The 15,168-nt window shown below is 45.5% G+C and overlaps 1 protein-coding gene across 1 annotated transcript; it reads left to right on the top strand.

Moving 5' to 3' along the window:
• Window positions 1-331: 331 nt before the first annotated feature.
• FOXN4 (forkhead box N4) lies at window positions 332-12,913 on the top strand (the record flags this gene model as incomplete). The annotated part of the gene is made up of 9 exons (XM_080355516.1): window positions 332-414; window positions 8,874-9,037; window positions 10,019-10,134; window positions 10,232-10,345; window positions 10,486-10,613; window positions 10,977-11,073; window positions 11,163-11,370; window positions 11,556-11,945; window positions 12,663-12,913. 9 exons carry the CDS (start codon window positions 332-334, stop codon window positions 12,911-12,913), a joined length of 1,551 nt encoding a protein of 516 aa, XP_080211642.1.
• Window positions 12,914-15,168: the final 2,255 nt, after the last annotated feature.

Below are 15,168 nucleotides of genomic sequence, written 5' to 3'. Positions count from 1 at the left end.
AGAGCAGCCCCGCGGCGGGAGCGCTCCCCAGCTGACTCCGGTGCTCCCAGTACCGACATCCCAGCCGCCCGCCGAGCCCGCAGTCCATTAATGCTCCCTCCATCAGGAGCTACGTTCCCGTTCTGAGCCTTTTTTTGTTTGTTTGTTTCCCCCGTAAAACATTTTCCTGCATTGCCTGTCCCAAATAAACCAATGCAAACGGAGGTAAAGGTGATACAGTCGGGCTTTACTCTAGTCCTGGGTCTGAGCCGGGGTTTTGTGCCTCCTGAAGTGCTGGATAGCGGCTGCTGCCTCACCCGCTGCTTCTCTGTTCTTGTCTTTTGCCAAGGAGATGATAGAAAGTGATATCCCGTCCATAATGTCAGGAATCATTAGGAATGCAGGGCAAAACCACCACCCGTCACAGGAGTACAGGTGAGGCTTTTATCCATTTCAAAAATACGCGCTGCGCTCTCACAGCCTGCTAACTGATGTTATTTTCTCATTATGTCCTAAAAATACCCTGAGCATATAGATATATATATATATATTTTAAAGCTAACTATATCATTATCATTTTTCCGCTCTAAATTAGATTTCTAAGCTGGTCACTGCTTACAATGTATTGCTTATTTAGAAGCATTCCTGTTTAAAGTACTTTTATACTAATGTATGCTTGATAAATACACCTTCAAAGCCCTGGGCTGACCTTCCAGTAAGCTCTCTCTACTGTATGAGTGTTGCCAGAGAATGCTGTTCTTGTTAAAGAGTAATTATTCAGAAGTTCCCTTTCAGATCACATTTTGCATTGTTTCAAAGCAGTCACAGAGACACTAAATGAAGTGCAATAGACGCTAGGAAAGTTTTTCGTTACAACAGGTACTTATGTAGTACTCCAGAGCACTGCTTTCTGTCAAAGTTCTTCTAATATCAATGGGAACAAACCTAGATCTGTCAACAGACTTTGATAACTTACCTGTACCACTATGCATCCATTTATCACTTCAAAGCATTGTTAGAAGTGACGGGATAGTTCTGCATGAATTACAGTGTGCTGGGTTAAGTTAGGTTGCATTTCATCACATGATGCAAAGTTCCAAGAAACATGGAATAGCAGAATGTGATCTGATTCTCACAGTAAAATAAAATATATATATATATTGTTTTAAAATGAGGAGCGAGAGGCCACCGCCTTCCTCCCAGCCTGAGGGTGTTTTCCCCCATTTCTCTGGGTGAAAGTGGCCAGCCGCAGGTATTCTTCTATCAGCCTCTATTCAAAATGCAAACGCTGCACTGCAGCCTCTTGCAGCTCAACAAGTGATTTGTTATACTCTCTGAAACCACTGTGGAAAAAGGTTTGTGGAACTCTCTTTTGCTGTTTATTAAAGCACGGTTTGCTCTAGGCATTTTCGTTGGCTATGTAAGTATTTGTAAAGAAATTGTTCAGTTTTTAATGAAGGGTACGTATGAGAGAGACTTCTGGGTACTTATATTTGAGTCTGTATCTTCAGTGCCCTGAAGAACATACCACCTTAACAAAGACCCTTTTTATGGAGAGAACTATTCTTTAACTCATAGCTGCAGAAATAAACGCTATTTTTGAGGAGAAAGATAGGGTTTATCTTATTGCCAGTAAGGGAATTGTAAGAGTTTCTTCTTTTATTCAGAAGTCAGCTGCTTTTAAAAACTACTTTCAGTTCTCTGTTAAGCGTTTTGAACTTGAAGTTCTCTAAAGTTTTTAACCCACTTGTGGTTTCTTTAATGCAGCTTTAAAATGAATTATTTGACCTCATTTAATAGTGGCAAATTCTGATAAAAATGTATAAAATCTGAACTGCACTATAAATGCAGAGCAGTATTTGTCCTACTTCATGAGAAAACACTTTGGATTATGTAAAAGAAAATCTTTTAGACTGAATGATTTTAAGAAAAGAATAGACCTGTCAAATTCTATCAGCTCTGTTTACTCTCCTGCTGTCACCACAGTCCAAGACTGGAACCCACAGTCCCGAGTGCGCCATGGGGGAGCATCAAGGCTCCGCAAAACGGGGAATGGCCTCCAATTAGTGAGCGGGAGGCTGGGGCTGTGCTGAGAACACTCTTCTGTCTCACTTGGAAACTTTCAATGGGGCAGTTGGACGTGGAGGGGACCGGCCTTTCCTGTGGGCGTGCGGGAGGAAACGCCGAAAGGGAGGGGAGCGCGTGGGTGTGCGAGCAGGGACCAAATCGGCAAACACCAATGAGTTTTTACACTTTAAAGATGAAACTACAGGATTTTTTTTAATATATATTTTTTTCTTAGTGGACCAGGAAATAAAAACCTCTGATTGCAGCAGGTCTTTTAATTCTGTGCATCCAAAGCATCTATAGTAGATTTGATGTGGCAATAGGGTAGTGATGAGGATTAGGCTGCTATGCAAAGTCCAGGGACTAGTTGCTCCACAGTAAAATGATTTCAGACAAATATCTCTTGCACTGATGCAGCTGTGGGATATAAAACATCCTGCTGTTCAGGAATGATTAAGGGCCATCATCTCTTCTCTGATGATTATGTTTTTATGGTGCTGTCACCGCCTGGCTACCAATGCAAAGTAATACTTCATATTAGCAGTTGCCTTTCTTACTCTCTCAGAGAAAATACCACTACCTTCAATATTTTCATAACTGTAGGAGTGACAAATATTTCTAAAGACTTCATTTTACATTTCATAAAAGTAGATAATTGTAGCACAATGGGATTTTTTTTAAACCTTAACACTTCATTCTTGTTAAATATAATTAATAATCTAATGCTATGTCTCAGTTGTAAATATTTTGATGTTTAAATCAAAGCAATAATCAGACTACAAGTTTACTATTCAGTGGTGCGCTTGTGGTTATTCAGTAGAGAGTTACGTAAATTATAGGAGCCAACTGAAAGGCGACTAAATTAGAGGGGAGCTCCTATGGTCTTCAGTGGAGCTGGTCTCTGAGAAACGAACTCATGAACGCTGTGGTCTTCAAGCAATATTTTTAATTGAAACGTGCAAGCTATCCTCCCCCAGCCTAATTTGATTTAACATACACAACAGCACAGGAGAAGTAAAAGATCTGCTGTGAAGCACAGACTGAGATTTCATGTGCTGAGCATGAGCAACAGGAGCCCCAGGGAGGCAGACGGGAGGCTCAGGCGGGCCTGGACTAAGGCTGCAAAAACACTTACAGACCTGTAAGTTCTCTCCTGGTGAAGGTTCAGTGTTATCCTAATTCAACGTTCTTGGTTTTCGAATGCAGCAGCGTGCTTGTTTTTCTCAGGGACTCTCCCATTCCCAAACTAGGGACAGTTACATGTGGTTTATTACATATCAAAGAAAAAATCATGACATGAAAAACAGGCCATTAGAAGAGAGGCAAAGCATAACTTGCAATGGATTATTTGGAGTATGTCAAAATCCAAAATTAAGGAATCAAATCATCACTCTAGGTAACAATGTGGCATCTATATCTTGAAATAAATAACTAAAGTGTATCATTTTATTTGAGGAAATAGTATTACTTAAGATGTAATGCTAAATCTAGATCAACAAGATAAACTATAACTTTGTGTTTTGCAACTCAATATTTTGTGACCAGATTTCTATTTTTTAATATTACTTTGCATTTCCAGTTGATAGAAGTCTTATGTAGTATTTTGAAGGCATTGAAATGAATTTCTATACATGTTACACAGGAATTTAGTTTTAAATAGTTAACTCTGATCAAAAGTTGTGACTCTGTCGTTAATCATTCAACATATTATTAGGCTATATCCTCCTTCACCCTACTTCATTGTCCCTTTGGTTTTTAAAAATCTGTATTTGTTAGCTCATTAGACAGTCTGATTACATTTTTCTTGTAATAATCACTTTATGCTATCATAGCTTAGCTTAAAATCATATTAAGAAGCAGAGTCACATAAACACGCAACTGCCACATTCCCTACATCCTGGGCGTGACTGCATTATAGTGGTGAAAAAGGTGAAAAGTCTTTATTTTGCCGACACACGGTACATTTTAGGTGTCCCAAGTGGTGCTCTCAGCTCTGGTTTGGCACTTGGGTTTCTGGAGAGCGAGCGGCAGCTCAGGACCCGACTGTCACCCCGGGGATGGACGGAGCCTGGGAGTTTGCACGGAGGAAATTTCTGCGGACAAAAGGTTCCAAATGCAGAACTAACGAAACCGTAATTGTTCCTGAAGAAAATGTCAGTGTCCATTCCCTTGACACCATGTGTGTCTGACAGGGAGTGAGATAATGACTCGATGTGTCGGAGGAATTTCATCACAGTAGTTGCTTCATTCTTTCAAAAAAATGTGAGAAACCTCCTAGGAATCAGTCAAACTCGGGCTGCTGTGGATTGATTTAAGTGGATTAGCTCAACTGTTTCCTATGCAGTTCCTGAAATGTGCTAATCGGTATTAATAAAAATTTGTGGCCCTTGCTTGTCAAATGCTCTTGCAGTTACAGGCTGGTTTGTGGGGACTGGTTTGTACCCCGGCGATGTCCTGGTGGCTTCTCGTGCTCATCTGTCTCAGGTGACACCAGAACAAGGTTCATGCCCTACCTCACATCCCGTGCCTGACCTTCCGTTCAGAACGAGGAAACAGAGAAGGAATTTGGACATTTTCAGCACTGCTGTGAGATCTCAGACGCTCAGGGCACACCACTCTAATTTTACCCATTTAAAATATCTCAAATGTGCAGAAAGCAGCATTGCTGCTTGGCCGCAGCAAGTAATACACTTGAGATGGGTTCTTACAACACTGCAAATCAAAGGGTAGTATATTTTATATTCCCTTTACGCTGGAGTAAATAACTACACAAAGTCCCATGCAGACAAGTCAGCTCAGTGCTAATGAACAGCAGCTGAAATGATGTTAAAGGAAAAAATAGCTTCCCGGATAGACAATGCTCCTGGTTTTAATAGAAAACATTCCTGTAGTGCCTGGTAATTCTACACCTCTTCGCATCAAGGAAAAGCTCATTTTGACATTAGTCGCAGGTTTAGTGTTTTGTTTGGTTTTTGTAGCAAAACAGATTGTGGAGTCAGATAACAGCTGCACTCGGCAAATCCGAACCTCAGGATGGTTTTGTGGATAACACAGAGCAGGAGCAAGCGGCTGGGAGCTCAGCGCTGACATCGCTCCTTGCTTCCTCTTAGGCTTAAACTAATCACGTAGGTCACTTGTGATTCACTTTCCCTTTATCCCATACCAAAAATGATGTAATGAAGGGTTATGAAACTCAGAGCTGAAATATATAAAAGTCTCCAGGAGCACATCTATATGTTGTTCTGATAGCACTAAGTACCTCTGCAGAAGGTTTTGGGAGAATCCTCTTCTCTTCTGAACCGTGGTGTAAGAAAAGGAGAACAGCAACACCTGACAGGGTAATCATATTATTTACTTTTTCCTCACTAGCTTTGGTTCCCATAATCCAAAACTTCTTGAGCTGTAGCTGAGGAGGGACTTGCTGGTTGTCCCTGGAAAGCTGCCTCATTTCTGCTCTCCCTTCCAGCAAGGCTGACCGGCTCTAGGCACCACCAGCTGATGTGCTCCCAGCTTCTGTGTGACTGCAGACAGGAAGATCTGGAGCTCAATACTGGGAAATCTGGAAAGGGGTCTCATTCCAAGGGATATTTTTCCTGTTTCCAGAAAACTAAACTTTGCACAGGCTGGCTGGTGGCCGAGATCTATTGCCCTGATTAGATGAATATTTTGGGCCGTGCATAATGGAGCAGATAGCAAAGACTAATGCTACCTCTGAGTATTTCTGTGTCATCTGCCGTAGCTCTCAGGGCACTTTTCTCAGGATCCCAGCATCCTCTGATACAAAGAGGAGAACTGGGGCTCAAATCCTCAGCAGTGTGCGGATTCTTACTGATGCAGGTGCCTTTCTAGGACACAAACACACAGAAACAGGAGGGTGTTTTCCCGCCCAGCTGTGAAAGGAGAAGGGTGAAAACGGAGTCGCGTAATTTCAACACACCTTTAAAAATAATGTCATGTTTGCCACACATTGGGTGTGACTGTAACCTTTTCTTTGCAGGGGTTGAGTAGCTCAGCGTATGTCCCAGACAGCCCTGGGGAATGTGCAGCGGGGGACATTTTCCGTAGTGTGCATTAATTACAGCGTATCACTATTTATCTCATTTACATGCAGTGAAAGGCAGTGGCTGCTTTTACCACAGTGCCCCATTGTGCCAGGGCCGCGAACGCCCAGCCGAGGATCTCCGACTCCTGAGGTTTGCCCTCAAACGTGAGATGAGAAGGGTGGCTGAGGGGAACAGAATCCAAGTACACATGATATTATAATACGTACTTATATAGTCGTAGCTGGCTTGGCACAGGTGATTTTTCAGGTCAGAAAGATTGAACCCTGTGAGATTAAAGCTGTTACTGTGCACAGGGGTGGTTAGATCAGCATTTCTTCACCAACAGCAGACACACACCGAGCCTGCGTACCGTCAGATAAGGTGGTTTCATCCTGCAGAATGTATCTCGGTGTTTAAAACACCTCAGACAGTGATGGGCATACTTTAAGCAGTTTCACCTTCCTTGAGACACATAAAATTTAACATTGGTTTTTAAGACAACCTGAAGAATAAGCCTTAAATGTGAAATACTGTATTCTGATTAAATATACTTTCTAACCCATTATTAATGAAAACAGTTATTTTGAGAGCTAATAACTCCATTTAAAAAAAAATGTATACGTGAACAGGCGATTTTAAAAGAAATGTAACTCAAATTCAAACTGTTGTGCCATGCTAGGATAGGGAAGGGGAGGAAACAGCTTCATCTTGTAAAAAGAGCTGTCGCACACACTTGTCTAGTTACTGTATTTAAAATAGAGCCTAGTGGCTGTTATATCAACTTAGCAGCTCAGTCACCTCCCTTGCCCGGTCTGGACCCGCAGAGGGAGGGAGCGCGTGGCTCCGCATCCCGACGATGCTCCGGGGGACACACTGTGCCCAGCGAGGGACTCGCAGGTTGTGCTGGTGTCCACGGATGGAGAGATCCCCAGGACGAGCGTGCCTGGGCCGACCATGGAGCACAAGCCTTTATTTCCCCCAAACATTTCTTTCTCCGGGTGGGATGGCTGCGGCGGTGCCCGCAGTGCGGAGCGGCTGGTGCAGTGACGGGGACAGGGGGGCAGGAGCGGGATCCGTCGCTGACAGGAGGCGTGTGCGGTGGGTGCTGACCCTCGCCGCCCATCTGACCCCGTTATTTGTTGGAGGAACTGACTTGTCTGGGAGGACTGGCAGGGACCGGGGTGCCAGATGGCATGTGGATGTGTGTTGTGTGTCGCCTGTCATTCAGCCAGATTAATGTGAGGTTTGTAAAAAGGAGGAGGGAGGAGTGAAAAAAAAAACAAAACCCAAAAAACAATTAAGCAAGAATCCCAAAAACAATCGAGGCCACGTGCCAGCGGTCGTTGGATGCACAATGGGTTATCGGCTTCCCATGAATGGGTCCAACTGTTGCAAACGACATGAGCCTGCCCATTTTTCAAATCATTTAATGCTCTTGTTTACTTCCAATCCAGCCAATCTCCAGGCCAGGAGAGCTGTCACCTGATAGTCTTTTTATGTATTTAAGTCCCCGGCTTCACAAAATAACTGAACAGCGGTAACCATGGCAATGCTAATTATTGCACTATAACTACAGTAGGAGAAAGAAAACAGGGTAGGCTGCAAGAGGGACTTGAAGATGGTTTTTGGCCAGGATTTGAGCTTTTGGCTCCTGGTATGTGGTGTTTGTTGTTTGGGTTTTGTTTTCTTTTGGTTTTTTTTTTTTTCCTTTTCTTCTTTTCAAAATCTTTTTACAAACAAATAAATTACATTCTGTTTTAAAGATCTCCCAGATAATAGTTTAGGGAACTTTGATACGTGTTTCTGGAAATCATGAATAGAGGAGCTGAAAGCTCCTGGGCAGCTGGGCACTAGAGCCCTGCCTTGTTCTTTTAAGCTGATTTAGAAACGTGTAAAACATAAAAGATGCTTCAGCAAGAGATCAGATTTATTTAAGTCTTCTGCATCTTCATTTGGCAACAAACACACATTAGTACCACACAGCTGGCTTTAACACATCCATGAGAGAGCTTTTTAAAGCCTTTGTTTTGAAAGCAAAATCAACTAGATCCAAATAAACTTTGTTGTTCTGATAGAGAAAGATGTTTTCCTGAACGTGAATCCCTTTGGGTTTACCCTGGGTATCTAATGATAACCTCCTGACATGTTCTAATTCCTGCTTTACTCCTCAAGGTAACACTGCTTAACAGAAGTAAAAGTAGTTTAATCCTTCATTTGTAATAGTTCGTTTATTGACTTAATTGGAGTTTTGACCACTGAGTACTGTGCAGATATTTCAATAGTTCTGTTTGGTACCATGTGCACCCCCAAAGCCAAACAAAGCAGGTGGGATGGAGCATGCAAAATGTGTCAAAAACGGAGCTTTCCAGCAAAAGCAGCCTGTCGTGGCTCTGCCGGGGCTTTGTTGGTACAAGCAGGCGGTCTGACAGGTTCCTTCTGCAGCAAGGCCAAACAAGGGCCAATTTCCAACAAATGTGAAAATAATGAATCAGCGTTGCTTTTTTTTTCTAGGCAGTTTCTCCTCTGGGTTCTTACACCTTCTTCCCCCACAAGTACTGCACAAGAAGTTTTCTTAACCAAGTGTTTCAAATCATCATTAGGTAAAGGGCGGCGGTAACCAGCTGTGAAACCAGAGGTTGCACATGAGTTCTGCAAACTGAATCCCAGCCTGACGTATCTTCCCCACTGACCTACATGAGCTTTGGCATCCCAGTCCTGCCCCCTCTCCCGGGGACAGTGCAGCAGCACCTCCGCTCCCTGCTGACCCTTCCTGCTCTTTTGCAGACTCTTGGCTTCCGACCCGTCCCAGCTGAGTGACGATGACCTCCCCAGTGACCTGCAGTCCCTGTCCTGGCTGACATCTGTTGATGTCCCTCGGTTGCAGCAGATGGCCAGTGGAAGGATGGATTTTAGCCTTGGTGCCCAGAACGCGATGCTACATCAGCCAGGTAAAGCGTCAGGATGTGAAATAACTGCTCTTTAAGCGACACAGCCTGCCGACCTGGAGCCTGTTGTCTCCTTGCTGATCCGTTTCCTTTGTTTCGAGAGGCAGTGCCTGAGCGGGGATGAGGTCTTAGGATCCCGCTGGCATTTCAGCTCTGGCACCATAATTGCTGGTGCCTTATGTGAACGTGGGCCAAGGTGCTTTAGACTTGCATTTCAGAGGTTTTCAACAGCTTTGAAATTAGGTAATGAGTCTTTCTTGTTTGTTTCAACATTGGTAAAATTAAGAGCACCTTATTTTGGTGACACCAATGGTAGGACAAAGGGTAATGGGTACAAACACAGGAGGTTCCACTTAAATATGAGAGGAAACTTCTTCATGGTGAGGGTGCCAGAGCCTGGACCAGGCTGCAGGGAGGTGGTGGAGTCTCCTTCTCTAGAAATATTCAAAACCCATCTGGACACCTTCCTGTGTAACCTCATCTGGGTGTTCCTGCTCCATGGGGGGATTGCACTGGATGAGCTTTCAAGGTCCCTTCCAATCCCTGACATTGTGTGATTCTGTGATTTACCCCTTACCCTTCGTACAGACTTACAGCATAGACTCACTGAATGCCTTTCTTTCCTTTCTGAACATCCTTTAGGTAAACACACTTATTCCTGAAGGCGTACAGATCCTTCTGCAGTACAGATAGTGCTGAATGTGTTTTTTTTTCTTTTGTAAGATACTGTGTGTGTAACACCACTGTGGACTGTTAAACAGCTGTCATCTTTCATTCCCTGCATAACAGGTTTTCAAAACAGCTGATGTCACCTTTGCAATCTGTGCAATGCTCTGGGTTCTTTTGGGATGGAAAGGCACCGAGAGGTGTGATTATCCACTCCAGAGCTTAGCTGTGTTCAACTGCATCTATATAAAATAAATGTTAGCGGTCTTTTCTTGAGTGTACTTGCATGTGAACGTTATCTTTACTTTCTCCAAACAGGGCCTGTGGCAAGCAATATGCACTCGACAGGAGCCCCTGGAGCCATGATTCATGTCCAGGCCAGCTTGCCACAGGGGATCCTGGGACTGAATTCTATTTCAACACATGGAGCAAATGTAAGAGCAAGCCTCCATGGCTTATTATTGCACCACTTCTTAGGAAAAAATATCGATAATTTCAAGACTGACACGTCTGTTGTCTTCATCTCGGCAGATGAGCCAGTATGCTGTAGGTGGGCAGCCATCTCCTGGTTTACAAACACAGCAACAGCTCTTTCCTCCTCCTCATTCACAGCAGGTGTTCACGCTAGCACAGAACACACAACAGGTACTGCTATTTGCTCGTGGTCTGTGTCTTGAAGTACCTACCAAGATGATCTCTAGAACTTTCTTAAAATAAAAACATTAAAATATCCCTAAACCTACATCTTGCATTTGACATTTTCCTTCTTTGCCTCCCGCACCCAGTGTAACCCAGCAGCGATCTACAACCCGTCCTACGGGACACAGCCGCACTACACTCAGCCGCGCCTGGCTCCTCACGCCGCCCAAGAGCTGCACCCAAAGCATTACCCCAAGCCCATCTACTCGTACAGGTGAGTAGAGAGCAGAAGGGCGTCTTGCCTACACCTGTTGTAACACTATAGCTGTGGTAGGATGAGGGTTCGGTTCCTTCCAAAGGGAACAGAAATCCCATCATCTGCCCAGGAGTTCTGCCTCTGAAGGGCAGTGGGAATGAACAAGTAAACTAGTTCCTGGACATCAGTATGAAGTCAGAGTAATAGCACAGAGAAGTAAGATCTGCAGGGTCACAGGGTGACTTGTAAGTGCTTGCAAAAGGTAATGCCATGGTCAGGCAGCTCTTTGTATCTCAAGAGATGGGTCCAAGGTTGCCAGGCCAGAAGAAGGAGCGATGGCTGAGCGTACACAACCTGTTGTTGTTTCCTGTGTTTCTGTAGCTGCCTGATCGCTATGGCGCTGAAGAACAGCAAAACAGGGAGTCTGCCCGTCAGCGAGATCTACAGCTTCATGAAGGAGCATTTCCCCTACTTCAAGGTACGCGTAACACCTGGCAGGTGGAAGTAAGAACATCACAAACACTTTGTTTGTGGCTTATTTTGCTAATGTCCCCGTACCTCTTTCAGACAGCCCCTGACGGCTGGAAGAACTCTGTGCGCCACAACCTTTCCCTGAACAAGTGTTTTGAGAAGGTGGAGAACAAACTGAGCGGCACCTCTCGCAAGGGCTGCCTGTGGGCTCTCAATCCTGCCAAGATCGACAAGATGGAAGAGGAGATGCAGAAGTGGAAGCGGAAGGACTTGGCTGCTATCCAGAGGAGCATGGCTAACCCAGGTAGGGCTGAAGTTACACTTCAGGGGTGTCTTGGGTGCTCTATGTAAGTCTCATGTGATCATTTCTTTAGCTGAGTTAGGGGTTAGGAGGGAAGTCAACAAGGATGAAGGAGAAGGGAAGGGAAGAAGATGGCATTTCATTAAACTGTCTCTCTTCTCCCCCGGGAATGGGTATTGCTTGTGCAGAGGAGCTGGACAAGCTGATCACTGACAGACCTGAGAGCTGCAGGCGGCCCAGCAAACAGGCAGAGCCCGAGATCTCCACCCTGAACCACGCGGCAGCGGCTCAAGGCCGAATCTCCATGTCCCAGCTGCAGCCTCAGCCCATCATGACGCTCTCGCTGCAGTCCCTCCCGCTCCACCACCAGATCCAGACCCAGGCGCGCATCGCCCCGGACTCGCCAGCGCCCGCGCAAACGCCTCCTCTGCACACCCTGCCCGACATGAGCCGCAGCCACAGCCCTCTGAGCCACCACCCCGTGGGACGCACGCCGCCCGACTTCCTCAACGTGACGGCAGACATGAACACCGAGGTGGATGCTCTTGACCCGAGCATTATGGATTTCGCATTGCAAGGTATGGGAGAATGAAGCTGGGGTGGGGGGTGGCGTGGTTTATGTGGTTATGAGCCATAGAATCATAGAATCATTTTGGTTGGAAGAGACTCTTAAGATCAAGTCCAACTGCTAACCCAACCTTGGCACTAAAACATGTCCCTAATAACCTAATATATACAACTTTTAAACCACTCCAGGGATGATGACTCCACCACTGCTCTGGGCAGCCTGTTCCAGTGCTTCACAACCCTTCACCAAACACATAAGCAGGGTCCTCAGCAGGGTGCTCCGGGGTGGGATGTAACAGCTCGTGCTGGGTGGTGGCTGCTGCAGGGTGATGTCCCTGGCTTCCTCAGGACATTTCTGCCCAGCGCTGGGTGGGACAGTAACCATCTTCTCAGGCCAAGCGCAGCATGGCAGGAGATGCAGGCAGGGACATCCAGCGAGCTGGATCTGGGACACTATGTCGCTCTGCCCCTGGCAAACCACAGTTCTACTCCTGCCTTGGTTTTCCCCTTCTGTGAAAGCAGATCTTCCCTGGTTTGTGGCTGTGCCCAGTGTGGCCATGGGGGTTCCGGTTAGCATGTAGTGGAGAGATGTGGCCTGGAACGGTCTGGACTCCTGCAGGAGTCCATTTGGGGGGAACAGACACATTTACCACTTTTGCACTACAGATGGTACCACCTGCAAGTGACACTTGGATGTGTTGCTGTGACCAGAATTTAATCTTTTAAAGGTAACATCTGGGAGGAAATGAAAGAAGAGAGCTTCAGCCTCGACACCCTGGGCGCCTTCAGCAACTCCCCGCTCCACCTCTCAGACTGTGACCTGGGCACCCCTGGCCTCATCCCCATCTCCAGCGGCAGCGATCGCTCCTTCCCCGACGTGCAGGTCACCGGCCTTTACACCACGTACACCTCCCTGGACAACGTGGCGGCAGCTCAGTACATGAACCCCCAAGGCAACAAACCCATCGCTCTGCTCTGAGCTTCGCACCGTCCCACCGACATCGTGCTCCGGGGCCAGTTTCTCCCACGGTTAAAATCTGACCTGAAAGCAGCATAAGGGTTCCTCCTGCAAATGCCTGGGATGTCTTGGCATTTCCTGGGATGCAGCATGTGATGCCAAAATACTCGAACTGTCACTAGCAGAACCACTGGGACCGAAGGCAAGACGGAGGAAGGGACACAGACACTTGTCTTGCAGGACCAGTGAGCTCTTGAGAAGGAGCTGGAAGGCATCAGGCAGCAGGAACTTTCACTAGAATGGAACTGAGCTAAAAAACAGTCCAGTTAAGGCAAATACATTTAATCGACACTGTGATCCAGGCTTATATGCAGCTGCTGTTTGGTCACCATCTCTACAGAAGCCAACACAAGTCACAGGGCTACAAATTGGAGTCCAAACTGCTTGATCATGGACCACATAGAGGTTTTTTCTTAAATTGCCAAATAACTATTGCCACTGAACAAAGACCCCCTGCAGTTTCTGGAGACACTTGCACCACTAACGCTTTTCTGATGTAACTACTGCTAATTTATTGTTGTGAGGTAGGAAAAAAGGAGCAAAAATACTGAAAATGAAAAAATCAAGCCCATAGCAGACAACTGTTATATCTAGGCTTAAAAACCAAGTCCTTACCCTGAGAAGCAAGTGATACTACTGAATTGTTAAACTGATTGCTGGGTAGAAGGTTTTAGGAATTATGTCTATTTGTAGGATTTTTAAAGAAAATATTAGGTTTGTTTATAGTCTTGTGTATTGTGCTTCTGTCTGTTCTTGTGCTAGGCAGTATTACTATTTGTAAATTTATTTATATTTATTGTTATGAAGAGAAATTATGTAAACTGAGCACTGTTCAATTTTTTTAAAATGCTGCAGAAAGCTGTTTTTACATCCACTAAATTATTCATAATCAAAAATGCAACCATCACTGTTGTTACACTACATTTCTTTAAACAAGCACTTTTGATACTGTGAAACTCATGTTTTTTTAAAAAATTCAGAGACCAAATATTGTAACTGTACCATACCAATTCATAATAGTCTTTCTTTCCTAATTCACCAAGTAAAATTAATTCTAATGTTGTTTTTAACTTTTCAAACCCTGGTTTATACTTGGTAACACACACTGCAAAAAAAAGGAAAGGATGAAACATCTGAAAATATAAAAAGCAAACTGTATGTTGGAATTTAGCATTTAGTTTACTTACACCTCTGTGACCATGAAGTGACATTCATACCTCGTGTTTTGTCTCTCTGGTGCATCAATCCCATTTTCCCATCCGACAGCGCCCGGGATCGTGTCCAGGTCTCAGCGGCTGGGGCTGGAGGCAGAAAACCGTCCTCAGCCCAAGTCCCAAAAGCCAGAAGGTGCCGGATTCTGGAGCCGCCAGGCTGAAAATTGAATGTGAAGATCCAGGACCAGAAAACATCTGTGCCCACATCTTCCCCAAGCGTGTGCCACAGCGACCTCTTCCATCATGATGCTCCACGGCACAATTTATTGCCCAAGAACACATGTGATTAACGGTTGTTTGCTGTGGCTGGCGTCATCTATGATGTCTGCATTTTTTTTTTTTTAAATAAATATTTCTTAGCACTAAGCCTGGGTTGTTCTGGATGTGCTGCACGACGACTGCTCTGGTGCTGGGTGCATTGCTGCTGTGCCACGAGCTCCAGCTCAGCATTCCATGGGAATTCTGAGGCGTTTGCTCCTGGAAACCCAACCCGGCCTGGCTCCTCCAGGAGAAAAGAGATTCAGGCATTACTGCACAACCTTCTCCATCCCATCAACCTGTTCCTGAACATCCCTGCAGCTGAATGAGCAGCAGAGCCCTGGGTTAGGGACAGGTGCTGGCAGGGGATGCAACAAGCCACTTGGTGCTGCAGCAGTTTCTGTGCTGCACCAGCCCCGGCTCAGATCCACCGTGTTTATACAATGACAAAAAACAGGGCTCAGGAAAAACCTCAGTGAGAACTGCGCTTGCTTTATTAGCAATGGTTTGGCTCCCACACGGGGACCACCAGGACCCCCTTCCCTGACAATGTGCAGTGACACTTTTTAAACCAGAAATCATCTCATAACCCCACTCAGCCACCCCGCCCCAGGACAGGGACACGTCCCCACAGAGCCTGGGACACCGAGGTGTCCGACCCCCCCCACCATGCCAACACCAGCACCGTGCTGGAACCAGGTGTCCCACCTTTGTCGTGCCTCCCCCTCTGCGAGCCAAAGCTAA

Source organism: Nesoenas mayeri, assembly GCF_963082525.1.
Source record: "Nesoenas mayeri genome assembly, chromosome: 17".
Lineage (NCBI taxonomy): Eukaryota > Metazoa > Chordata > Aves > Columbiformes > Columbidae > Nesoenas > Nesoenas mayeri.
The sequence above is the reverse complement of the archived record's forward strand: the minus strand, read 5'-3'. Positions and strand labels throughout refer to the sequence as shown.